This window comes from Anomaloglossus baeobatrachus, chromosome 6 (assembly GCF_048569485.1).
Source record: "Anomaloglossus baeobatrachus isolate aAnoBae1 chromosome 6, aAnoBae1.hap1, whole genome shotgun sequence".
In the NCBI taxonomy this organism is placed as follows: domain Eukaryota; kingdom Metazoa; phylum Chordata; class Amphibia; order Anura; family Aromobatidae; genus Anomaloglossus; species Anomaloglossus baeobatrachus.
The window spans coordinates 226,717,624-226,743,973 of NC_134358.1; the positions used below are offsets into that span (position 1 = coordinate 226,717,624).

The window sequence follows — 26,350 nt, forward strand, 5'->3', positions numbered from 1 at the left end:
TGCCTGTCTGAAGCCGAGTAGCAAGAACCGGATAAGAAGGCTGCGGGTATGGTAAGTGCGCACGTGCGGGATCTAAGGGAGCGACTGGGATGTCGCTCATGTAAATTCATGGTATCACGCCCACAGGGGCGTGATACCATGGAAAACATTCAAATGCCCACAGAGCGATGTGACGCCCAGGGGACGCCCCTGTGACGCCCAGGCGGCTAGAGCCCCTGCTCATTTACATAGGGAACACATAAGTAATAAAACATTTTATACATTCATATTACACACTATTACAATACTGGGATGGGTAGGAAGGGGTTACTAGGCCACACATCACCCTGATTCTAGGTTAGAACACATAAGGAACCTAACAGGTTCCCTTTAATCTTATACCTATGATCAGCTTAAAGGGAACCTATCACCAGGTTTTTACCTTATGAGCTGTAGCTGTAGTATATAAGAGCGCAGGCCACTCTGTAGAACGTAAAAAATACCTTTATTATACTCACCCAGGGGGTGGTCGGGTCCGATGGGCGTCTCTGCTTTGGTCCAGCACCTCCTCTATCTTGCGCAGTCACCGTCCTCCTTCCCCGCCCCTTGTGTATGACGCGTCCTTCGTCATCCACACAGAGTCCACCATTATGTGGTGCATTATCCTGTGCATGCGCATTTTAATATACCCTGCTTACGGCAGAGCAAGATAGTGTAATGCACAGGGTTGTGGAAAGATCAAGACTGCATGTGCACTACAATACTTTGACCTGCCCTTTTGAAGGACAGATCAAATTGTGCATGTGGAGGAGTGACATGCACACGGGGCTGGGAAGGAGGACGGCGATCGCATAAGATGGAGGAGGCACTGGATCTGAAAGCAGCGGCACCCGAAGGCCATCCCAGGTAAGTATAATAAAGGTGTTTTTTTTACATTCTACAGATTGGCCTGGGCTTTTATATACAGTATTCTAGAATGTTGTATATAAAGGCTCACTGGTGGTGGCCGCAGCTTATAAGGGAAAAACATAGTGACAGGTTCCCTTTAACTTGTGTTGACAAAAATAACAAGCCTTTTTTGCTACTCTGGCGCTGAAAAGCTATTCTAACAAATGTAACTTTGGATGTTTTTTTTTTTTTTTGCCTCACCTAAAGATTTTAAGTAAACGTGGCCCTTTTGCAGCCATGTCAAACGCATGTCCTTTATGCATTTTGTGTGTGTGTGTGTGTGTTGCACTGTACTGTTTACAAAATTTTAGACTGTTGTGGAAAAACTCTGCAAAGAATCATTTAAAAAATATAAGAATGGGACTCTGTCGTAGAGATTAACCCAAGTCTAAATTTTAGCATGGTCAGGTCTTAGGAAGTTGAATACACTGAAACATTAATAATTGTGATCCAATCACTTGGAGCAATAAAAGAAAAGAGGACACTGTCCCATAGATTAACACTGTTCTGAGTGCAATCCGATTTCTTTATCGGATCATACTCGCACCAGAAAATAACAAGTGGAAAAGATCCCATTAATTGAGTCTATGGACATGAGTCTCATACAGGTGACAATTTAAGATGGCTGACTTTAATGCAGGTAATGAGTTGATTAGGACCGTCTAAGTGGTCTGTCACAGATCAAATACTTATTTCTCTATGCAAAATGCAAATAAATTAATATAATTTATACAATGTGATATGCTGGATTTTATTTGGATATTATCTCACTGTTAAAATTAACTTATCCTTAAAATTATAGACTGTTCATGACTTTGTCAGTGGGCAACCTTACAAAACCAGCAAGGGATCAAATAATTATTTCCTTCACTGTAAGGCCGGGGCCACATGGGGGACTAATGCGATCCTTACATGACACTTGACTCACGCTGACAGCATAGCGGGAGCCGGGTGTCATGCGAGTGTCACTGCGACTGAGGTCCGATCGCATGATCAGCTGCGGGGGGCAGGCCGGCACTGTGGAGGGGAGGGATTGATCTCCCTCTCTCCTCCGTTGCTGGCTATTGCCATTCTCGCCCTGCACTCGCGTACACCAGTGTACTGCGAGTGCAGTGCGATTTATCTCTCGACCCATAGACTTGAATGGGTGCGAGAGAAACCAGGAATGCATTACACTCGTAGCATGCTTCGATTGTTTTCTCGGTCCGATTAGGGCTGAGAAAATAATCGTTCATGGGTGCTGACACACAGGCTAATATTGGTCCGAGTGGAATGTGATGTTTTATCGCATTCCACTCGCTCCGATTTTCATGCCGTGTGTCTTAGGCCTTAGACGTACCCCCTCATTTTCCTCTCAAATTTTTGGGAGAAAAAAATGTATCCGAAAAATGCGGTGTGTGTATATATATTTCTAGTAGGACTCCCATAAATGATTGATTTAACTTGTCATTCAAACTCAGATAAACAATTGTGGTTCCTGGAAATGTTGATATACAAGTGCTTTTGTACAATGATGGGGAAATATGTATATGATGTTAAGTGTATTTGTGCTTTACATATTTTTCTATTTTGAAACATTGTGTTGATTGTTGTTGGTTATATTCACAGAAAACTTACTAAACCATAAACTCAGATACTAATAGATGTGACTATACTGTAAAAAACAAACTCTGCTTTTTCACATCTGCACATCTTTTGTGAAAGCCTATGATGATATGCTACTGATTCCATATCAAAGATAAGTCACAAACTCAAAAGCCCTGTATTTGGCACATGGGTCAGACTATTGTCCCCACCAGCTTTATTAATGTTTATTAATGTGAATGTATTACCCTAAAACTACTATTTACATTGTCACTTTTATTTCACAGCTTCAAATAATGTCCAATCCTACCAATTTCAGTGAAACAAAACAAGACCGGGTTCTTTCAGATGACGACTGGAAGCACAAATGGGAAATAAAAAATATTGGGTTTCATGAAAAGGAAATACACCCGTAAGTATCTAAAGCTGAGACATTGCACAGTGCAGTGTTTATAACTTTATGCCAATGTGATAATCGTCCTGCATGGCGGCTGTGCACCCTTGGAAAAGTTTTTTGCATTCCTGAAATTTTTCCTTTTAACATACTGTATAATGAACTTATAATAAATTGTCAACCTCTTTCATTTTTTTTTTTTTTCACACAGGTTGCTGGTAGAGTTCATTAATGAGATGCAATATGGTAGGACAAAACTGAACATCTTTTTCCCTCTCTGTGGCAAGGTGGTGGATATGAAATGGTACGTGCAGATCTCTCATAATAGTGAGGAATTGAATGAAACATTATTAGAAATTTTATTAAAGGGGTTATCCCTCACTATGTGACTGCAGATTTGTAGAGGTAGACCGGACAACCCTATTAACTCTAATGTATTGCTTATACTTTCTCGTAGGCTCGCTGATAAGGGCCATAATGTGGTTGGGGTTGATGTCTGTGAAATAGCACTTAAGGAGTTTTTTGTTGAACAAAATATCCCTTATAATGAAGAAACTGTAGATGAGATCCCTGGAGCTAAAGTGTTTAAGGTTAGTCATCTTTTCTTTTACAAGTAAGCCTATGTTCACACAAGTTCTCATATAGATTTGTCACACACCCCAGGAAAAATCTCCCAGCGAGTTTGCGAAAACTATGGCTTGGAAGCATCTATATGCCATAGTAATAATAGCATGAACTAGTTCATGGTCCGGTATTTTACAGTACCTTATTCATACATAAAGTGGTGTAACTAGAGTTCGATGGGTCCTGGTACTCTGGGTACAGGATGATTACGCTGACACTTGCTTCTTTCCCTCAGCACCCAGCTTTCAGAACATGGGAAAGAGCTTCTTTCCCTCAGCACCCAGCTTTTCCATCCCATGCTTGTATCTTTGTCCCCCATCCTGGTATATAGCCGCATCCATTTTTTTTTTGGTGTATATTATATTTGTGATAGAAACAACATTATAGATTTAGTCATTTTGGATACAGAAAAACATTTATTTTAATAGTAGACAAGTTTTAGTATTTTTAAGAGGGTTTTTTGGTACTTTTAATGATTTTTGGTGTCTGTCTGAATTTTATCACTAAAAATGTCACATATGTACACATTCTCACAAATGCAGATGTATACACTAGATTTAGTTTTATATACTGTATATGTCTGCATTTTATACACACTGTATTCACAAAAGAAATAAGAAAGTTGGATGTTTACCAGAAAACTCCATGAAGATGAGGAGACCCGGCCACAGGACAGCAGTGAGGCAAGATATATCATCAGCTACCGGGCAGTGGGGGAGGGGCAGGAGAGTGCAGCTGTAAGGACAAATAGGAAGATAGAAGAGGGGAGGGGGGCTAGAGACATCATTCAAGGAGATCCAGTACTCACTTCAGGTCGCATTGTTCTTTTCTGAAGCCTCCCCCTCCTCCTAGTGCCGACTACAAAGCTATGGCGGTGCAGGAGAGGGCGACACCATCTTCTTCTCAAAAGTTTCATCTATTTCTACAGCACTCACTGCACGGGCCTGAGACTCCGCACAAGGTCTGTGCCGGGGAGCAGAGCCTACTCCTGTGAGGCTCCGGAGCAGTGAGTGCAGGAGATGCATTTCTCCCCACGTGGATGGGGAGGGGCAGAGTAGTATGCTGGAGGAGACACTGTCAGAGTCAGGGCTCCAGCAGGGGGGAATCACAGATTTCCTGATTGGCTGGACACCATCGCACAGCAGATGCACAAAGCTGACGGCCGGTGATCACTGTGCTGCTATTACTGCTCTCCCCGCCCATAAGCCTGCCAACCTCTCAGTAGCGGCTTCAGTGGAAAGAGGTGGGCGGGATTATGGGCGTGGGGAGTAGTGAATATGCAATTTCTTAAGTAGCTGGGACATGTGTTAGCCCTAGAGCTGACTGCTGCCTCCTTTTGATGTCGCAATTTGCAGTGCAGGGACTAGACGGGTCTCTGCTGCAATACTTTTCAGCTGGATGTCCACATGCAAATTTACATCCAGGCGCTGAGTTCTTCGTGCCCCCTGAAACCTCGGGCCCGGTCGCAGTGGCAACCACTGCGACCGCAATCATTCTGCCCCTGCATACGTATACCAATGACCTCATTCTGCAGTATGTCTGTTCTCCAGATAAGATGAACACTATCCACAGATATCAAATATTGTTGCATCAAACATGCATCAAAACATAAACACCAAAAACAGCTATGCGTATAACCATCTAATTAAAATATATATACAGTATATATAATTTTTATTTGACATTAAAGGGATGGTCACTAACGTGAAATGGCCTTCCTAGATATCTATCTTTTCACTCCTAACCACTTTTGTAATTAGCTTTAATATACAATACCCTGCACATCATTCTATTTATTTATTCTGTGTTTTGAATTTTTTTTACTTCACTTCCTATGACATTTCATTTCAGAAGAGTCTCAAATGTAAATTCTCAGGAGACTCACTTCCGTGCAGCAGCATCTATCACCTTTCCTGGAACAGGACATCACTGGGGGAGCTGACATTACTTACTACAGTTTCTTGCATCTCCATCCCTTCTGAACATGTCCTGAATTCCTGGTGGTAGACTTTATGGGAGAAGCAAGTGCAGCGCTTGCACTCTGCTTCTATCTCAATTGCCACCATAGCTTCTAACTATGAAAGAAGACCTCATCAGGTGGCAGAGACAGAAGTAGTGGATGACTGCAGCTCCGTCTCACCGTTTCTAGCGCAGCCTTCAATAGAATCCTCCTAAGTAAGACACGCAGTGCTGGTGTCTCTCACTGCTTCTATCACCATCTTGTGATGACTATTTGTTTGAGGATAGTGCTAGAAGTTGTGGGGCAGCGCTGGTGTCATTGAAAACTTTGATCTCCCCTCCTTGCCAACGTCTTTCACAATAAGAAGCAGCAGCGGAGACAGAAGCAACGTGTTGGTTCTGCCCTCCCACGAGCATTTTGTGATTTGCCAGGTGATTGGTTGACCGTTTAGACTTCAATATTATCATGAATCAAGGATTACTAGGAATATTTGTTCACGATCATCGTTTACTGTAAGTCGATAAGGATATCTGACATTGTTCATACATTTTCAACTGAACTTAAAAATGGGATTGATTTCAAATTGCAACTTAATATAGGACATGGTGATGTCTACTAGAGAATGGTATATCTTGAGGAAAAAAATAAACAAAATCATTTTAATACAGCAGTCAGACAGCATTATTTAGGAAAACCTCTTTTCTTCGGCGCTCTATTGGGAGACCCAGACGATTGGGTGTATAGCACTGCCTCCGGAGGCCACACAAAGCAATTACACTAAAAAGTGTAAGGCCCCTCCCCTTCTGGCTATACACCCCCAGTGGGATCACTGGCTCACCAGTTTTCTGCTTTGTGCGAAGGAGGTCAGACATCCACGCATAGCTCCACTGTTTGTAGTCAGCAGTAGCTGCTGGCTATATCGGATGGAAGAAAAGAGGGCCCATATGGGGCCCCCAGCATGCTCCCTTCTCACCCGCGGTGGTGATTGTAAGGTTGAGGTACCTATTGCTGGTACAGAGGCTGGAGCCCACATGCTGTTTTCCTTCCACATCCCCTGGAGGGCTCTGTGGAAGTGGGATCTTGCCGGCCCCCAAGCCCTGGGGCCGGGCTCCATCCACAGACCCAGAGAACCTGCTGGATTTGGAGCGGGAGTGCCGTTCAGGGACAAGGCCCTGCAACTTTCAGGTACTCTGTGTCCCCGGCAGGCACGGACACTCTCAAGGCTTGCTGAGCGTTATAGTGCGCCGGGGACAGTAGCGCTGTGCGCTGGGGTTAGGTCACTGCAGCTTTGCTGAGTGACGTTACATGTTGGGAACTACTGCGCCGACCGCTGCTGGAGCGGCGGCGCAGCTGCGACTTGTGGTGCGCCGGGGACTTTGCGCCGACCGCGCTTTTACGGCGGCGGCGCTTCTAACTTTAGCCACCGGCTTCTGCGGCCTAGCGCCGCTTCGTTCCCGCCCCCACCCTGTCAATCAGGGTAGGGGAGAGACGCTGCTCAATTGGCAGCGCCGAGGGCTGGAGCCTTATTTACATGCTCCAGCCCTCTCACTAGGCACAGTGGGAAGCAGGCTTCCCGCTCTTCGTCTGTATACGCCCAGGGCCCGCCCCCCCTCTCCACAAGGACGCCGGCAGCCATTACACATGCGGTCTGGCTGGGGAAAGGCAGCAGGCTCTGGGAGACCCAGACTAAAGGGATTTCGGCGACCACACACCCGCTCCTAAGCGGGCGGTAAGCTGCACTTTAGTGCTGGCCCCACTAGTGCCTCAGTGTTATATTAGTGTACTTTTTTCTTGGTACCATATATATATATATATAGTTGCACTGTAAGGTCGCTTCTTGGCTGGACACCCTGTACTGCTCTGAGGAGGCAGCAACATGTCATCCGCAAAACGCAAGGGTGCCAAGGCACAGGCTGTGTACACTGTCTGTACTGCATGTGGGGCTAATCTACCAGCAGGCTCCAACGACTCTCATTGTGTGCAATGTTCAGTCCCAGTGGCACTTCGTCAGCCAGAGCCTATGGTGGTAGTGGCCCAGGCAGAGACGCCTGTGAATCCTGCCCCGGTGACGGGGACAGACTTTGCAGTTTTTGCTGATAAAATGTCTGTGACTATGGCAAAAATCCTGGAGACCTTGCAGTCCAGGCCAGTTACTCAGACCATGGACACTGCTGTGTCTATGCTCTCCGGTCCCCCTCAGTTGGAACTAATCCGTACTTCAAGGGGGTCTCAAGCATCACAGGCTGAAGTCTCTGACTCAGATGACAGTCCCAGGCAGCCTAAGCGAGCTCGCTGGGAAAGACCCTCCACGTCATCACACTGCTCAGGGTCTCAGCGAGAAGAGTCTCTCTGTGATGAGACTGAGGACGGTGATCAGGATTCTAATCCTGAGGCCCCTCTCAATCTGGATGCCCCTGATGGTGACGCCATGGTTAATGACCTTATATCGGCAATTAATAGACTGTTGGATATTTCTCCCCCAGCCCCTTCTGCAGAGGAGGCAGCTGCACAGCAGGAGAAGTTCCATTTCCTGTATCCCAAGCGTAAATTAAGTGCTTTTTTGGACCACTCTGACTTCAGAGAATCGATCCAGAAACATGACGCTCATCCAGACAAGCGTTTCTCTAAACGTTCTAAGGATACCCGTTATCCTTTTCCCTCTGAGGTGGCCAAACGCTGGACCCAGTGTCCAAAGGTGGATCCCCTAATTTCCAAGCTTGCGGCTAGATCCATAGTCGCAGTAGAGGATGGCGCTTCACTTAAAGATGCCAACGACAGACAGATGGACCTTTGGTTGAAATCTGTCTATGAAGCTATCGGCGCGTCGTTTGCTCCAGCATTCGCGGCCGTGTGGGCACTCCAAGCTATTTCAGCTGGTTTAGCACAGGTGGATGCTTTCATACATCCAGCAGTGCCGCAAGTGGCGTCCCTTACTTTGCAAATGTCTGCGTTTGCGACCTATGCTATCAATGCTGTCCTAGAATCTACGAGCCGTACCGCTATGGCGTCCGCCAATTCTGTGGTTTTGCGCAGAGCCTTGTGGTTAAAGGACTGGAAAGCAGATGCTGGTTCCAAAAAATGCTTAACCAGCTTGCCATTATCTAGAGACAGACTGTTTGGTGAGCCATTGGCTGAAATCATAAAACAGTCCAAGGGTAAGGACTCTTCCTTACCACAGCCCAGAGCAAGTAAACCTCAACAGAAAAAGTGGCAGTCGAGGTTTCGGTCCTTTCGAGGCTCGGGCAAGGCCCAATTCTCCTCGTCCAAAAGGACTCAGAAAGAACAAGGGAGCTCAGATTCCTGGCGGGCTCACTCACGCCCCAGGAAAGCAAATGGAGGAACCGCTTCCAAAGCGGCTACCTCATGACTTTCGGCCTCCTCCCTCCGCATCCTCGGTCGGTGGCAGGCTCTCCCGCTTTTGCGACATTTGGCTGTCACAGGTCAAAGACCGGTGGGTAACAGACATTCTGTCTCGCGGGTACAGAATCGAGTTCAGTTCTCGGCCTCCACTTCGGTTCTTCAGAACCTCTCCACACCCCAACCGAGCAGATGCCCTGCTGCAGGCGGTGGACTCTCTAAGAGCAGAAGGAGTCGTGATCCCTGTCCCCCCTCAGGAACGGGGGCGAGGATTTTACTCCAATCTCTTTGTGGTTCCAAAAAAGGACGGCTCCTTCCGTCCTGTTCTGGACCTAAAACTGCTCAACAAGCATGTGAACGCCAGGCGGTTCCGGATGGAATCCCTCCGCTCAGTCATTGCCTCAATGTCTCAAGGAGATTTCCTAGCATCAATAGACATCAAAGATGCTTATCTCCACGTGCCGATTGCTACAGAGCACCAATGCTTTCTACGCTTCGTGATAGGAGACGACCATCTTCAGTTCGTAGCTCTGCCATTTGGTCTGGCGACAGCCCCTCGGGTGTTCACCAAGATCATGGCGGCAGTGGTAGCAGTCTTGCACTCTCACGGACACTCTGTGATCCCTTACTTGGACGATCTACTGGTCAAGGCACCCTCTCAAGAGGCATGCCAACTCAGCCTGAATGTTGCACTGGAGACTCTCCAGGCGTTCGGGTGGATCATCAACTTCCCAAAGTCAAATCTGTCACCGACCCAATCACTAACGTATCTTGGCATGGAGTTTCATACTCTCTCAGCGATAGTGAAGCTTCCGCTGGACAAGCAGCGGTCTCTACAGACTGGGGTGCAGGCTCTCCTTCAAAGTCAGTCGCACTCCTTAAGACGCCTCATGCACTTCCTCGGGAAGATGGTGGCGGCAATAGAGGCGGTTCCGTTTGCGCAGTTTCATCTGCGTCCACTTCAATGGGACATTCTCCGCCAATGGGACGGGAAGTCAACATCCCTGGACAGGAAAGTCTCCCTTTCCCAGACGGCCAAAGACTCTCTGCAGTGGTGGCTTCTTCCCACCTCATTATCACAGGGAAGATCCTTCCTACCACCGTCTTGGGCGGTGGTCACGACAGACGCGAGTCTGTCAGGGTGGGGAGCAGTCTTTCTCCACCACAGGGCGCAGGGTACGTGGTCTCAGCAGGAGTCCACCCTTCAGATCAATGTTCTGGAAATCAGAGCAGTGTATCTTGCCCTACTAGCCTTCCAGCAGTGGCTGGAAGGAAGGCAGATCCGAATTCAGTCGGACAACTCCACAGCGGTGGCATACATCAACCACCAAGGGGGGACACGCAGTCGACAAGCCTTCCAGGAAGTCCGGCGGCTTCTGATGTGGGTGGAAGCCACAGCCTCCACCATATCCGCAGTCCACATCCCCGGCGTAGAAAAATGGGAAGCAGACTTCCTCAGTCGCCAGGGCATGGACGCAGGGGAATGGTCCCTTCACCCAGACGTGTTTCAGGAAATCTGTCGCCGCTGGGGGGGTGCCGGACGTCGACCTAATGGCGTCCCGGCACAACAACAAGGTCCCAACCTTCATGGCACGGTCTCGCGATCAAAGAGCGCTGGCGGCAGACGCCCTAGTGCAAGATTGGTCGCAGTTCCGGCTCCCTTATGTGTTTCCACCTCTGGCACTCTTGTCCAGAGTGCTACGCAAGATCAGATCCGATTGCAGCCGCGTCATACTTGTCGCCCCAGACTGGCCGAGGAGGGCGTGGTATCCGGATCTGTGGCAGCTCACGGTCGGCCAACCGTGGGCACTCCCAGACCGACCAGACTTACTGTCCCAAGGGCCGTTTTTCCATCGGAATTCTGCGGCCCTGAACCTGACTGTGTGGCCATTGAGTCCTGGATCCTAGCGTCTTCAGGATTGTCCCAAGGGGTCGTTGCCACCATGAGACAGGCTAGGAAGCCCACGTCCGCTAAGATCTACCACAGAACGTGGAGGATATTCTTATCCTGGTCCTCTGCTCAGGGAGTGTCTCCCTGGCCATTTGCATTGCCTACCTTTCTTTCTTTCCTGCAATCTGGGTTAGAAAAAGGTTTGTCGCTCGGCTCCCTTAAAGGTCAGGTCTCGGCGCTATCCGTCTTTTTTCAGAGGCGTTTAGCACGCCTTCCTAAGGTGCGCACGTTCCTACAGGGGGTTTGCCATATCGTACCCCCGTACAAGCGGCCGTTAGATCCATGGGATCTGAACAGGGTACTAGTTGCCCTCCAGAAGCCGCCCTTCGAGCCTCTGAGGGAGGTTTCACTTTCTAGACTATCACAGAAAGTGGCTTTTCTGGTAGCGATCACATCTCTTCGGAGAGTGTCTGAGCTGGCAGCGCTGTCTTCCAAGGCTCCCTTCCTGGTCTTCCACCAGGACAAGGTTGTGCTGCGCCCTATTCAGGAGTTTCTCCCGAAGGTGGTATCCTCTTTTCATCTTAATCAGGATATCTCTTTGCCTTCGTTTTGTCCTCATGCAGTTCATCGGTATGAGAAGGATTTACATTTGTTAGATCTGGTGAGAGCACTCAGAATCTACATTTCCCGCACGGCGCCCTTGCGCCGTTCGGATGCACTCTTTGTCCTTGTCGCTGGTAAGCGCAAAGGGTCGCAGGCTTCTAAGGCCACCCTGGCTCGATGGATCAAAGAACCAGTTCTTGAAGCCTACCGTTCTGCTGGGCTTCCGGTTCCATCAGGGCTGAAGGCCCATTCTACCAGAGCCGTGGGTGCATCCTGGGCATTACGACACCAGGCTACGGCTCAACAGGTATGCCAGGCAGCTACCTGGTCGAGTCTGCACACTTTCACCAAACATTATCAGGTGCATACCTATGCTTCGGCGGACGCCAGCCTAGGTAGAAGAGTCCTGCAGGCGGCAGTTGCCTCCCCGTAGGGGAGGGCTGTCTTGCAGCTCTAACATGAGGTATTTCTTTACCCACCCAGGGACAGCTTTTGGACGTCCCAATCGTCTGGGTCTCCCAATAGAGCGCCGAAGAAGAAGGGAATTTTGTTACTTACCGTAAATTCCTTTTCTTCTAGCTCTTATTGGGAGACCCAGCACCCGCCCTGTTGTCCTTCGGGATTTTTGGTTTGTTTGCGGGTACACATGTTGTTCATGTTGAACGGTTTTCAGTTCTCCGATGTTACTCGGAGAGAATTTGTTTAAACCAGTTATTGGCTTTCCTCCTTCTTGCTTTTGCACTAAAACTGGTGAGCCAGTGATCCCACTGGGGGTGTATAGCCAGAAGGGGAGGGGCCTTACACTTTTTAGTGTAATTGCTTTGTGTGGCCTCCGGAGGCAGTGCTATACACCCAATCGTCTGGGTCTCCCAATAAGAGCTAGAAGAAAAGGAATTTACGGTAAGTAACAAAATTCCCTTCTTTACATGTTTTAATATCCATATTATTTGTTTTCAGAGTGTATCGGGGACCATTGCATTGTACTGCTGCAGTATCTATGACCTATCTCCGTAAGTATTAACTCCATAAGATTTACTTACAGGACACCAGACCACTGCTTTATAGCAATATTTTTTTTTCTGAACATAAAAAATTGTTAGAGTGTAAATGGGGGAATAATGTAATGGTTTTGTGTCATCTGTAGCTCAGTCATTGGAAAGTTTGACGGAATATGGGACCGAGCAGCATTTGTAGCTGTGAACCGAAGAGACCGAGAACGGTTAGTTAATATATGTATTCGTATAGATAATTTAAATAGCTATATATTTTCTCTAAGCGTAATAGGAAAGAAGTACATCTGAATTATTATTTTATTCAACTTCTTAAATGGTCACTGTACAGGCAAATATAAGAAACATTGTAATATATCTTATCATATAAACCTGCTTCTGTCTCCACTTATGAGCCACTTCTTCCCCTCCTGCCTGCCTTCTAAGGTAACAGCTACTTTGAAAGAAAAAGAAAACTGTTGAAATCTGTCCAAGGCGCATTGCTACAGTGAGATGTCACATTACACAGCATATTAACCCCTTCATCCCCCAGCCTGTTTTCACCTTCATGACCAGGCCAATTTTTTCAAAACTGACCAGTGTCGCTTTATGATGTAATAAGTCTGGGACGCTTCAACATATCCTAGTGATTAAGAGATTGTTTTTGTGACATTTTGTACTTCATGTTGTTGGTAAATTTAGGACAATATTTTTTGAGTTTTTTTGTGAAAATATCAGAAATTTGGCAAACATTTTGTAATTTTCAAGCTTTGAATTTTAATGCCCTTAAACCAAAGAGTTACGTCACATAAAATAGTTGATACAGTTTCCCACATGTCTACTTTACATCAGTACGATTTTTGAAGCATCATTTTTCTTCATAGTAAGTTAGAAGAGTTCAACATTTATCAGCAATTTCTTATTTTTCCAACAAAATTTACAAAACCATTTTTTTTAGGGACCCCATCACATTTAAACCTTTTTTAAACCTGCACCCTTCAAACTGCTCAAAACCACATTTAAGAAGTTTACTAACCCTTTATGTGCTTCACAGGAACTAAAGCACTGTGGAAGGAAAAAAAATTACTTTTTCCCCACAAAAAAATATAGTTTAGCCCCAAATTTTGCATTTTCACAGGGGTAACAAGAGAAAATGCAGTGTACAATTTCTTGTGCAATTTCTCATGAGTACACAGATACCCCACGTGTGGTGGAAATCACTGTTTTTGTGCACAGCAAGGCTCGGAAGGGAAGGAGTGCCATATGAATTTTAGAGCGCAAAATTGTCTGGAATACATAGCGGATGCCATGTTGCATTTACAGAACCGGTGATATGCCTAAACAGTGGAAACTAGACCCCTCAAGGAATTTATCTAGATGTGTGGTGAGCACCTTGAACCTCCCAAGTGCTTCACAGTATTTTATAACTTTGAGCTGTGAAAATTAAAAAATTCCTTTTTTCCACAAAAATGTTGCTCTCACTTCAAATCTTTCATGTTCACAAAGGTAACAGGAGGAAGTGCACCGTATAAATTGTTGTGCAATTTCTCCTGAGTACACAGATGCCCTATATGTAGTGGGAAAACTCCTGTTTGAGCGTACAGCAGGGCTCAGAAGGGAAGGAGCGCCATTTGACTTTTTGAAATTAAAATTGGTTGGAATAGTTAGCGGATGCCATGTCCGATTTGGAGAGCTCCTGATATGCATCACATTTTAGAATGTTGAGCCGTGAAAATGAAAAAATAAATTTTTATCACAAAAATCGGCTCTCTTCGCTACAATAATTCCAAACATATGGATGTTACCTGTGGTTTAGGCACATTGTGGGGCTTGGAAAGGACGGAGGCATTTGGATTTGGGAAGAACAGATTTTGTGGATTTCTTTTTTTGAGTGGGTAGGGGAGCCATAGCATTTTGTGTTATCAGTGTGGAATAGTACACAAAATATATAATATAATGTAGAAGCACCCTAACCTACTGTATCCTCATCTATCCCTTGTAGACTGTGAGCCCTCGCGGGCAGGCACCTCTATCCTCCTGTACCTGTCTGTGTCTTGTACAGTTTATGATTTATTGTACTTGTCCCTATTATGTATACCCCTTTCACATGTAAAGCGCCATGGAATTGATGGCGCTATAATAATTAATAATACTAAATAATAATAATATTTCCGTTAACAGATGACGGACCTGAGTGGGGACTTGTGTTTTTGTGGGTTGATTTGAATGCTATTTGGTGGCAATTTGAGGTACAGAACATTTTGGATCAGTTCACATTTATCCTGTGCTCTATATTTTGAGCACTTATATCAGGGTTTACATCTACATCTCCGAAATACGGATTCAGGTGAAACCTCAGACTGATTCATTCACTATAATGAGGCAGCAGAGTTTCTTCAAACTCTGTTTGGCCTCTGTTTTGAGGTGTCCATCTTTTCAAAGATTAACAAAACTGTTGATGTCCGTACTTTTGTGCATGCCTGTAAAGATGGACACCGCCAGACCACAAGCCAGATGGGAGTTTAAAGTGACACCCTCTGCCTCATTAAAGTGAATTTTCCTTTGGGAATGTTATCTGAATCATGATTTTTAGAGATTTACACGTGATCCCCGTTGTAAGCACTCCGCATTGAGCATAAGATAAATGTGAGCTTTGCCGTACTGCGATCTTTGAGAGGCAAAATAAACAGCAGTTAAGATCAACAGACATGTGTGAGAATTACCGCGGGCTTGTGGTAACTGGGGGACACCACCAATGACATAATAGTACGTCATTGGTCGTGAAGGAGTTAAAATATAAAAAACATTTAACCGTTAAAATCAGCCATTTTTCCGATATTAAAATTATGTAAAATAATACACATATTTGGTATTGCTACATTTCTAAAAGTCCACAAAATATCAAATAAATTAACCCAATTAATAATCTGCATAATGATAAAAAAAATGAAATGCCAGAATTCTATTTTTTTTTTCTGCAGCTACAAAGAATGTAATAGGAAGTGATAAAAAGATCATATGTAGCCCAAAATGGTATCAATAAAAAGTCAGCTCAGAGCCCAAAAACCAAGCTTTCACAAAGGCCCATGAGCCAAAAATTAAGGTCTCAAAAAATGGCGACATAATCACCTTTTTATTTTCTTTTTTACAGATTTCAGAATTGTTTTCTCTACTAAAATAAAAACTATACATGTTTGGTATCACTGTATTTGTACTGACCTGAAAAATAATTCTGCTGAGTAATTTTACAGTTTTACTGTAAATAAAAAAAAAACAATTGTGTTTCGCTGTTTCACTGAACTTTGAATTTATTTTCCGGCTCTCCAGTACACCACATGATAAAATGAATTGTGCCAATCAAAAGTACAACTCCTACTCAAAGGAGAGGTTAATATCAATTTTTATTTTTCTACTATATACAGCATGTGCATTTGGATTACTAATATTGTATAGAGTAAAATCCTGCCTGATTTTATATTGATTTTCTTTCTCCCTATAGTTATACCAATGTTTTGTTGTCGCTAATGGCTAAGGACTGTCGATTACTACTTGTAACAGTCGAATATGATCCAAAGCTGCATAAAGGTGAGAACACATTTTAAATATCTTTTATGCTTTACATATAAAGCATATAAAGCGTACATACTTTACATATAAAGCGTATATTTCATGAAAATGGCTCCAATTGTAACTCACCTGAATAGGATTTTGAGCTGAAAATCTCTTATTTTGGATATTGCCTATGATCCCAACAACTGCACAGTGATTGTTGCCTCATATGAAATGTTGATGTATGCTTCAGATATTAAAATACAAAAATGTTATATATGAAGGTGTATAAAATAATGTAAGGTGCTTCTTATACACCACCTGAAGGTTTTTTGGGTTTTTTCTTCAATGAAGAATACATTGGTGCATCATTTTCTACATCATGGATCTATTACTTGACTTACATCGGCTGTGACACTATAACTATCTGCCTAATATTGTGAATAACCCCATTATGCCACGTAATAGCTCTGACCTGTTGAGGTACAGAATAATAAATACACCAATAGGCCACTATCCATACATATAGGGGCTCAGTACATGGATTGATGCACTGAGCCCCTATATTATATTTTATATATATATTTTATATATATATAATATATACAGTTAGGTCCAGAAATATTTGGACAGTGACACAATTTTCGCGAGTTGGGCTCTGCATGCCACCACATTGGATTTGAAATGAAACCTCTACAACAGAATTCAAGTGCAGATTGTAACGTTTAATTTGAAGGTTTGAACAAAAATATCTGATAGAAATTGTAGGAATTGTACACATTTCTTTACAAACACTCCACATTTTAGGAGGTCAAAAGTAATTGGACAAATAAACCAAACCCAAACAAAATATTTTTATTTTCAATATTTTGTTGCGAATCCTTTGGAGGCAATCACTGCCTTAAGTCTGGAACCCATGGACATCACCAAACGCTGGGTTTCCTCCTTCTTAATGCTTTGCCAGGCCTTTACAGCCGCAGCCTTCAGGTCTTGCTTGTTTGTGGGTCTTTCCGTCTTAAGTCTGGATTTGAGCAAGTGAAATGCATGCTCAATTTGGTTAAGATCTGGTGATTGACTTGGCCATTGCAGAATGTTCCACTTTTTTGCACTCATGAACTCCTGGGTAGCTTTGGCTGTATGCTTGGGGTCATTGTCCATCTGTACTATGAAGCGCCATCCGATCAACTTTGCGGCATTTGGCTGAATCTGGGCTGAAAGTATATCCCGGTACACTTCAGAATTCATCCGGCTACTCTTGTCTGCTGTTATGTCATCAATAAACACAAGTGACCCAGTGCCATTGAAAGCCATGCATGCCCATGCCATCACGTTGCCTCCACCATGTTTTACAGAGGATGTGGTGTGCCTTGGATCATGTGCCGTTCCCTTTCTTCTCCAAACTTTTTTCTTCCCATCATTCTGGTACAGGTTGATCTTTGTCTCATCTGTCCATAGAATACTTTTCCAGAACTCAGCTGACTTCATGGGGTGTTTTTCAGCAAATTTAACTCTGGCCTGTCTATTTTTGGAATTGATGAATGGTTTGCATCTAGATGTGAACCCTTTTGTATTTACTTTCATGGAGTCTTCTCTTTACTGTTGACTTAGAGACAGATACACCTACTTCACTGAGAGTCAGCCTCAGGATGTTCTGCTTCACCTCAATTGAGAGTTCCTTAGACCGCATGTTGTCTGGTCACAGCAACAGCTTCCAAATGCAAAACCACACACCTGTAATCAACCCCAGACCTTTTAACTACTTCATTGATTACAGGTTAATGAGGGAGAGGCCTTAAGAGTTAATTGCAGCCCTTAGAGTCCCTTGTCCAATTACTTTTGGTCCCTTGAAAAAGAGGAGGCTATGCATTACAGAGCTATGATTCCTAAACCCTTTCTCCGATTTGGATGTGAAAACTCTCATATTGCAGCTGGGAGTGTGCACTTTCAGCCCATATTATATATATATAATTGTATTTCTGAACATGCTTTTGTAAACAGCTAAAATAACAAAACTTGTGTCACTGTCCAAATATTTCTGGACCTAACTGTATGTGTATATATATATATATATATAATATCTATATCTCTCTGAGTTTAGAGGTATATTCTCAACCAATATCAAGCCAATCTATTGTATCCAAACCATAATCATATCTTTAACACCGTGTAACTATAAAATATAGTTTATAGTATGCACTACAGCGCTAAACATTCAATTTACACATAACACTTTATTTACCTGTTATATTGTGATCTAGGCACTGAACAGGATTTAAAGTGTTAATACTTAGCTTCTGATAGCTTTAGGTACATATGAGTCCTATTAGATAGAAAAAACGCTAAATAATTATACATATAATATGTGTGTGTATGTATATGTGTGTATGTGTGTATGTATATATATATATATATATATATATATATATATATATATATATATATATATATATATATATGTCCAACAATGTAGACCAGCTCACTCCTGTGAATCACCTGGAACCTCAGCTGACCTGGTTAACTCCGTTGTTCCCGGATCAGGACGTAGGAGTCCATCCATACAAATGTGAACAACAACAAGGCAGAATCCAGCAATAACGTGAGCAATCCAGGATGCTGTTAAAAAATTTTCTTTTTTTTTATTCATAAATTCATTAAAATACAATGGTCCAAGCAATTCAGAACAGCATCATCGCAGGAAAATAGCGCAGATAGGACTACGCGTTTCAGCGGCAAAATCCGCCTTCTTCACGGTCCAGAATCACTGGTCCACTGATTCTGGACAGTGAAGAAGGCGGATTTTGCCGCTGAAACACGTAGTCCTATCTGCGCTATTTTCCTGCGATGATGCTGTTCTGAATTGCTTGGACCATTGTATTTTAATGAATTTATGAATAAAAAAAAAGAAAATAATTTTTTAACAGCATCCTGGATTGCTCACGCTATTGCTGGATTCTGCCCTGTTGTTGTTCATATATATATAGTACAAGTAGTATTCATCCCCCTGCAGATTTAGCAGGTTTTTTGATAAGCTGCAAATAAGTTAGATCCTGCAAACTTCAAACAACAGCAGGATTTATTAACAGATGCATAAATCTTACAAACCAACAAGTTATGTTGCTCAGTTAAATTTTCAACATAAAAGTGTGGGTCAATTATTATTCAACCCCTAGGTTTAATATTTTGTGGAATAACCCTTGTTTGCAATTACAGCTAATAATCGTCTTTTATAAGACCTGATCAGGCCGGCACAGATCTCTGGAGTTATCTTGGCCCACTCCTCCATGCAGATCTTCTCCAAGTTATCTAGGTTCTTTGGGTGTCTCATGTGGACTTTAATCTTGAGCTCCTTCCACAAGTTTTCAATTGGGTTAAGGTCAGGAGACTGACTAGGCCACTGCAACACCTTGATTTTTTTCCCTCTTGAACCAGGCCTTGGTTTTCTTGGCTGTGTGCTTTGGGTCGTTGTCTTGTTGGAAGATGAAATGATGACCCATCTTAAGATCCTTGGAGGAGCGGAGGTTCTTGGCCAAAATCTCCAGGTAGACCGTGCTATCCATCTTCCCATGGATGCGGACCAGATGGCCAGGCCCCTTGGCTGAGAAACAGCCCCACAGCATGATGCTGCCACCACCATGCTTGACTGTAGGGATGGTATTCTTGGGGTCGTATGCAGTGCCATCCAGTCTCCAAACGTCACGTGTGTGGTTGGCACCGAAGATCCCGATCTTGGTCTCATCAGACCAGAGAACCTTGAACCAGTCTGTCTCAGAGTCCTCCAAGTGATCATGAGCAAACTGTAGGTGAGCCTTGACATGACGCTTTGACAGTAAAGGTACCTTACGGGCTCGTCTGGAACGGAGACCATTGTGGTGGAGTATGTTACTTATGGTATTGACTGAAACCAATGTCCCCACTGCCATGAGATCTTCCCGGAGCTCCTTCCTTGTTGTCCTTGGGTTAGCCTTGACTCTTCGGATAAGCCTGGCCTCGGCACGGGTGGAAACTTTCAAAGGCTGTCCAGGCCGTGGAAGGCTAACAGTAGTTCCATAAGCCTTCCACTTCCGGATGATGCTCCCAACAGTGGAGACAGGTAGGGCCAACTCCTTGGAAAGGGTTTTGTACCCCTTGCCAGCCTTGTGACCCTCCACGATCTTCTCTCTGATGGCCACTGGAATGCTCCTTTTGTCTTTCCCATGTTGACCAAGTATGAGTGCTGTTCACAAGTTTGGGGAGGGTCTTAATTAGTCAGAAAAGGCTGGAAAAAGAGATAATTAATCCAAACATATGAAGCTCATTGTTGTGCCTGAAATACTCCTTAATACTTTAGGGGAACCAAACAGAATTCTGGTGGTTTGAGGGGTTGAATAATAAATGACCCTCTGAATAAACTTTTCACAATTTAAAAAAAAAAAAAAAAAAAAGAAATAACATTCTTTTTTGCTGCAGTGCATTTCACACTTCCAGGCTGATCTACAGTCCAAATGTCACAATGCCAAGTTAATTCCGAATGTGTAAACCTGCTAAATGTGCAAGGGGTTGAATGTGTATATATATGTATATGTATGTATATGTATATGTATATGTGTATATATATGTGTATATATATATTTATATTAATTTTTTATATATATATATATATATATATATATATATATATATATATATATATATATATATATATATATATATATATATATATATATATATATAATTATACTATATAGACCAAAAGTTTAGACACACCGTCTCATGTCTAGAACAACTGTTAAGAGGAGACTTTGTGCAGCAGGCCTTCATGGTAAAATAGCTGCTAGGAAACCACTGCTAAGGACAGGCAAGAAGCAGAAGAGGCTTGTTTGGGCTAAAGAACACAAGGAATGGACATTAGACCAGTGTAAATCTGTGCTTTGGTCTGATGAGTCCAAATTTTAGATCTTTGGATCCAACCACCGTGTCTTTGTAGAAAAGGGGAACTGATGGACTCTACATGCCTGGTTCCCACCGTGAAGCATGGAGGAGGAGGTGCTTTGCTGGTGACACTGTTGGAGTTTTATTCAAAATTGAAGGCATACTGAACCAGCATGGCTACCACAGCATCTTGCAGTGGCATGCTATTCCATTCGATTTGCGTTTAGTTGGACCATCATTTATTTTTCAACAGGACAATGACCCCAAACACTCCACCAGGCTGTGTAAGGGCTATTTGACTAAGAAGGAGAGTGATTGGGTGCTACGCCAGATGACCTGGTCTCCACAGTCACCAGACCTGAACCCAATCGAGATGGCTTGGGGTGAGCTGGACCGCAGAGTGAAGGCAAAAGGGCCAACAAGTGCTAAGCATCTCTGGGAACTCCTACAAGACTGTTAGAAAACCATTTCCGGTGACTACCTCTTGAAGCTCATCAAGAGAATGCCAAGAGTGTGCAAAGTAGTAATGAAAGCAAAAGGTGGCTACTTTGAAGAACCTAGAATATAAGACATATTTTCAGTTGTTTCACACTTTTTTTTTTAAGTGTTTCATTCCACACGTGTTAATTCATAGTTTTGATGCCTTCAATGTGAATCTACAATTTTCAGAGTCATGAAAATAAAGAAAACTCTTTGAATGAGAAGATATGTCCAAACTTTTGGTCTGTACTATATATTATTAGTGATGAGCGAGCATGCTTGTTACTACTCGGTACTCGCACGAGTATCACTGTACTCGGGCTACTCGGCGGGTACCGAGTAATTTTGCAATACTCGTGCTTTACTCGTGGTCTTCATCCCTGCATGTTGGCGCTCTTTTGAGAGCCAGCCCTCATGCAGGGATTGGCTGGCAGACCACTGCAATGCCACAGCCCTGTTAGTTGTGGAATTGCAGTGATTGGCTGGCCTGCACAGCGTGACCGAGCCTTTATACCGGCCGGCGCGCTGTGCTCTGTACACAGCCATCTCATATTCCCTGCTTTCCACGCCCACAGGCGCCTATGATTGGTTGCAGTGAGACACGCCCCCACGCTGAGTGACAGGTGTCACACTGCACCCAATCACAGCAGCCGGTGGGCGGGTCTATACTGTGCAGTAAAATAAATAAATAAATAATTAAAAAAAACGGCGTGCGGTCCCCCCCAATTTTAATACCAGCCAGATAAAGCCATACAGCTGAAGGCTGGTATTCTCAGGATGGGGAGCTCCACGTTATGGGGAGCCCCCCACCCTAACAATATCAGTCAGCAGCTGCCCAGAATTGCCGCATACATTATATGCGACAGTTCTGGGGCTGTACCCGGCTCTTCCCGATTTACCCTAGTGCGTTGGCAAATCGGGGTAATAAGGAGTTAATGGCAGCCCATAGCTGCCACTAAATCCTAGATTAATCATGTCAGGCGTCTCCCCGAGATTCCTTCCATGATTAATCTGTAAATTACAGTTAAAAAACACACACACCCGAAAAATCCTTTATTAGAAATAAAAAACACTAACAAAGTCCCTCATTACCAATTTATTAACCCCGACAAACCCTCCATGTCCGGCGTACTCCACGGACTCCGGCGTCGCGTCCAGCTCTGCTGCATGGAAGTGACAGGAGCTGCAGAAGACCGCCGCTCAATAATAAGGAATACCGCCGCTGCCTTATGGGAGTGCCGGGGCTGATGGTATTGGGGCAGCCTGGTGGTGATTCCCTCCGCAGGTAGGGGCCCCGGGACTCAGGGTAGGGAATAGGTAGGAACAGTCTATATTGATATAGGGCCGGCAAGGCGCTGGGGAGCCAGGGTACTCACTCAGGTGTGATGACGCATTCAGTGGACACAGACTCTGAGGTAAACAAAGTCTCTTGGTACTGCTGCATTCGGTGACAGCACGTCCGGTGGTCCCTTTCAGTGATTTTGTGGTGGACTGGAGCCTTCCTCCATACACTGTGTACTGTGTGTGTCCCTTGCCCTGTTGGCTTGAAACCTTCGGGTCCCGTCCCTCTTTTTACTGGGGACCTGCTCTTAGCAGCTGGCACGTGGGATTTTGTGACTGCTCTGTGTGGGAAGGCCTATCCCTCCGTTGTGCTGACACCGCTAATCTCTGAGCCGTTGCAGATAGCACGTGAGGCTACTTCCCGCTGCAGGTTAATTGCCGGGTTGTGTGAAGCTACCTCCCGACTTAGGGGCCTGTCCCCCGCTGTGTGCTCGGCCCCCAGACCGGTTACTGTGGATCCGATGGCTGACGGTCCTCTTGCCCCGTCCAGCCCTGTCCTCCAGTTTCCCGCGACTGGGTTTCCGTCTCCTCAGGCACAGGCCACTGTCTGCGACCCAGCCAGACTCTCCTCAGGGAGCTCTTAATCCCCGGGTCCTCTCTCCTTTTCAGTTACTACCAACTGTCTAACTGACTTCTCCCACCAGCCTGTCTGACTCATAGGTGGGCGGTTCTTTTCCCAGCTGGAACCACGCCCCCGGTGTGCCTGACAAGTGTAGTGTTTGGGTGACTAGGATTTGTGCTGTTGGTACAGAATCACTGTTGCGGACCCCGGAACCAAGGAGGATGGGCCCTGCACCAAGGATAGAGAATAGTGCAGTTCCCTGTGACACCCTGGACTAGTCCAGGGGTGTCACATTCCCCCTTGGTTAAACGTAGCTCGTCCCCGAGCTACAGTGCACCCAGAGTGTTTATTTTTATCTGCAAAAAGTGAACATTTTAATAATAAAAACATCTATCCATCCCACGCAGGGGAGGCACTTTGCTTGAACCCAACGTTTTGCTTTCCCAGTCCTTCATCCCACCCCCAAAGTTCCAAAAGGAGGCAAGTCACCGCTCCTGTTGGTGGCCAGACCTGGGCCATATGTCTCCCAGGTATCTCCTCCACCTGTGTCTTTTCCTGTAGGTGGGGATGCAGTCCGTGGGTATGAATGGGAAATAACCATTTACAATAGCACCAGTTCGTGCTGGCTACCACCAGTCCTGTAGCCAAAGGTCCATTTTTAATAAAACTTATCATTGGTCGTCAATCAGGTCATGAATCCAGGTAATTAAAATAAAATCAACATTCTTCTTATCAACACTCTATATCAACATGTCTTACATGACTTATCATTAGCATGGAAAATAGAAGAATTAAAAGCATGGAACATACTAAACATTTTTAACTTTACTCTATATTCAGACTATTTACATTAGGGTAGAGTAGCTGGGTTCCACTACCATTCCTCATCTCTGAACCTATGTGGGGGCTGACCAAAGTTCACACGGGTGGACCTTCTCAGCTCCTGGCTTCCCTCTAGCCCTTGTACTGTGCTGTTTGCTACTACCTGTTCCCCACTACTGGTGTTAGGTGTTGTAGGTGGTAATCTACGTGTTCGTGGTGCTGGTATGGGTACTTCTCTAGGTGCAATGATTTCAGGCCTCCTTGGTTCTGGTTCTTCCGCGGGTTGCGGGAATGTGAGTACAGGCATAATCACTGCTCCATTGTACATAAGCAAATCTTCCGGGAAGTCACCTAGAATGGTGTGGATTACTCTTCTTTTTCTCAGTCACTTGAGGTTGGGGCTGTTCTTCCTGCTGGATGTTCAGGGGTTCAGGGCACTTTTTCAAGTGATCACGGGAAATGACAGCTGTGGTTCTTCCTTGGTCCTTGCTGACAAGACAGGTCTTCTGGTTGTTGAAATTGGAAGGCTGGACCACATATGGCTCTCTTTCCCACTGGTCGTCCAGTTTATGCATCTTTCTTTTTCTTTTTAAGACCACTTCTCCTGGTGAAAATGGAGGGGCTTGGGCTTGCTTGTTTAATCTTCTTTCTTGCTTTTCCCTACTTTGGTCCAGATTCTCCTCGACATACTCCTGAATTTGCCTGTATTGGGCTCTACGCTTGGTATCCCAATCTGCATTTGGGGAATAAACTTCAGGCATCTCAACTTCCATCTCCAGATCCACTGGCAGTCTCCCAGGTCTAGCCCTCATGAGATAAGCGGGTGTGCATTTAGTGGAACTCACAGGAATACTATTGTACATGTCCACAAGATCTGGCAATTTTTCAGGCCACTGGTTCCGCTCTTCAAGGGGTAGAGTTTTCAGCAGGTTGATGACTACATAGTTCATCTTCTCACACATCCCATTTGTTTGTGCGTGGTAGGGGGCAGTGCGTATCTTCTTACACTCATACAATTTACAAAATTCTTGGAAGATTTCTGCTTCAAAAGCGGGACCTCGATCTGTTAGGACATGATCTGGGTAACCATGGAGTCTGCAGACGTATGGCTGGAAAGCCTTCGCCGCAGTGCTGGCAGTTAGATCTTTGACAGGTACCACCACCAGGAATCTTGAATAGTGATCTACTATGGTGAGTGCATAGGTGTACCCATTCCTGCTTGACGTGGTCTAAGGCAACGAGTTCTAGAGGCTGGGTAGTTACTATTGGTTGCAATGGCGCTTGCTGACTGGTGCTATCTTTTCTCCTTAATGTACATGGACCACAGTTCCTGCACCAAGCTTCTATGGTGTCTCTCATCCCAGTCCAATAAAAGCGACTTCTCAGCAACATTTCCAACTTCTTCCAACCAAAGTGCCCAGCTCTATCATGATAGGCCTCCAACACCACTGGTGCATATGCTGTGGGTATCACTATCTGGCATATTCTCTCATGCGTTTTTGGATTAATGAGACTTCTGCACAACTTGCCTCCATGGAAACACAGTCAACTTCTTTCTTTCCACAATTTCTTAGCTTCTTCTGGAGCATCTGGTTCAAGGTGTGAATCAGCCTGGGATATCAATGCCTTTATCAATCTGATTGCAGGGTCATTATCTTGGGCCTCTTGCCAACCATGGTGGGGCAATGGGTTGAAGGTCGCCTCTTGCTGATCACTATAATATCGGGGTTTCACTCTATCAGTAGGGTGATGGAAAGCAGGTAGCTCAATCTCCTCCAGGTCATCTTCATCCCTCCTATCATCACACAACTGGGGCATCCTGGACAACGCATCAGCGTTAGCGTTCTTGCGACCAGCCCTGTACTTTATAGTGAAATCGTAATTTACCAGTCGTGCTACCCACCTCTGCTTCAAAGCTCCAAGCTTCGCCGTGTCCAGGTGTGTCAACGTGTTGTTGTCTGTATACACGGTGAATTTTGCAGAAGCCAGGTAATGCTTAAACTTCTCTGTCACGGCCCAAACAAGTGCTAAGAACTCCAGCTTGAAAGAACTATAGTTCTCAGGATTTCTTTCTGTTGGACGGAGTTTCCTGCTGGCGTATGCAATCACCTTTTCCTTGCCATCCTGTACCTGGGATAGAACAGTTCCCAGTCCCATGTTGCTGGCATCAGTGTACAGCACAAATGGGAGGTTATAGTCAGGATATATCAGAATCTCATCTCCTGTCAAAGCTGACTTCATCCACTTGAAGGACTTCTCCTGCTCCTCACCCCATGTGAATGGAGAGCCAGAAGTCTTGCCGTGCTTTGTTTGTCTAACTAGGAGATCTTGCAAGGGGGATGCCATCTTGGTATAGCCT

At 44.7% G+C, this 26,350-nt stretch overlaps 1 protein-coding gene across 4 annotated transcripts in view; it reads left to right on the forward strand.

The window, feature by feature from the left end:
• TPMT (thiopurine S-methyltransferase) overlaps window positions 1–26,350 on the forward strand; it is a 77,962-nt gene that overhangs the window by 19,934 nt on the left and 31,678 nt on the right. For 3 of the 4 annotated variants that reach the window (XM_075314710.1, XM_075314709.1, XM_075314711.1), the window contains exons 2-7: window positions 2,799–2,923; window positions 3,117–3,209; window positions 3,363–3,495; window positions 12,298–12,350; window positions 12,485–12,559; window positions 15,829–15,914. In XM_075314710.1, the coding sequence (XP_075170825.1) occupies window positions 2,808–2,923; window positions 3,117–3,209; window positions 3,363–3,495; window positions 12,298–12,350; window positions 12,485–12,559; window positions 15,829–15,914 (556 nt within the window). In that variant the 5' untranslated portion in view covers window positions 2,799–2,807. Of the gene's footprint in view, window positions 1–2,798; window positions 2,924–3,116; window positions 3,210–3,362; window positions 3,496–12,297; window positions 12,351–12,484; window positions 12,560–15,828; window positions 15,915–21,039; window positions 21,335–26,350 lie in introns of those variants that run through there. The other variant, XM_075314712.1, reaches the window with a different exon arrangement.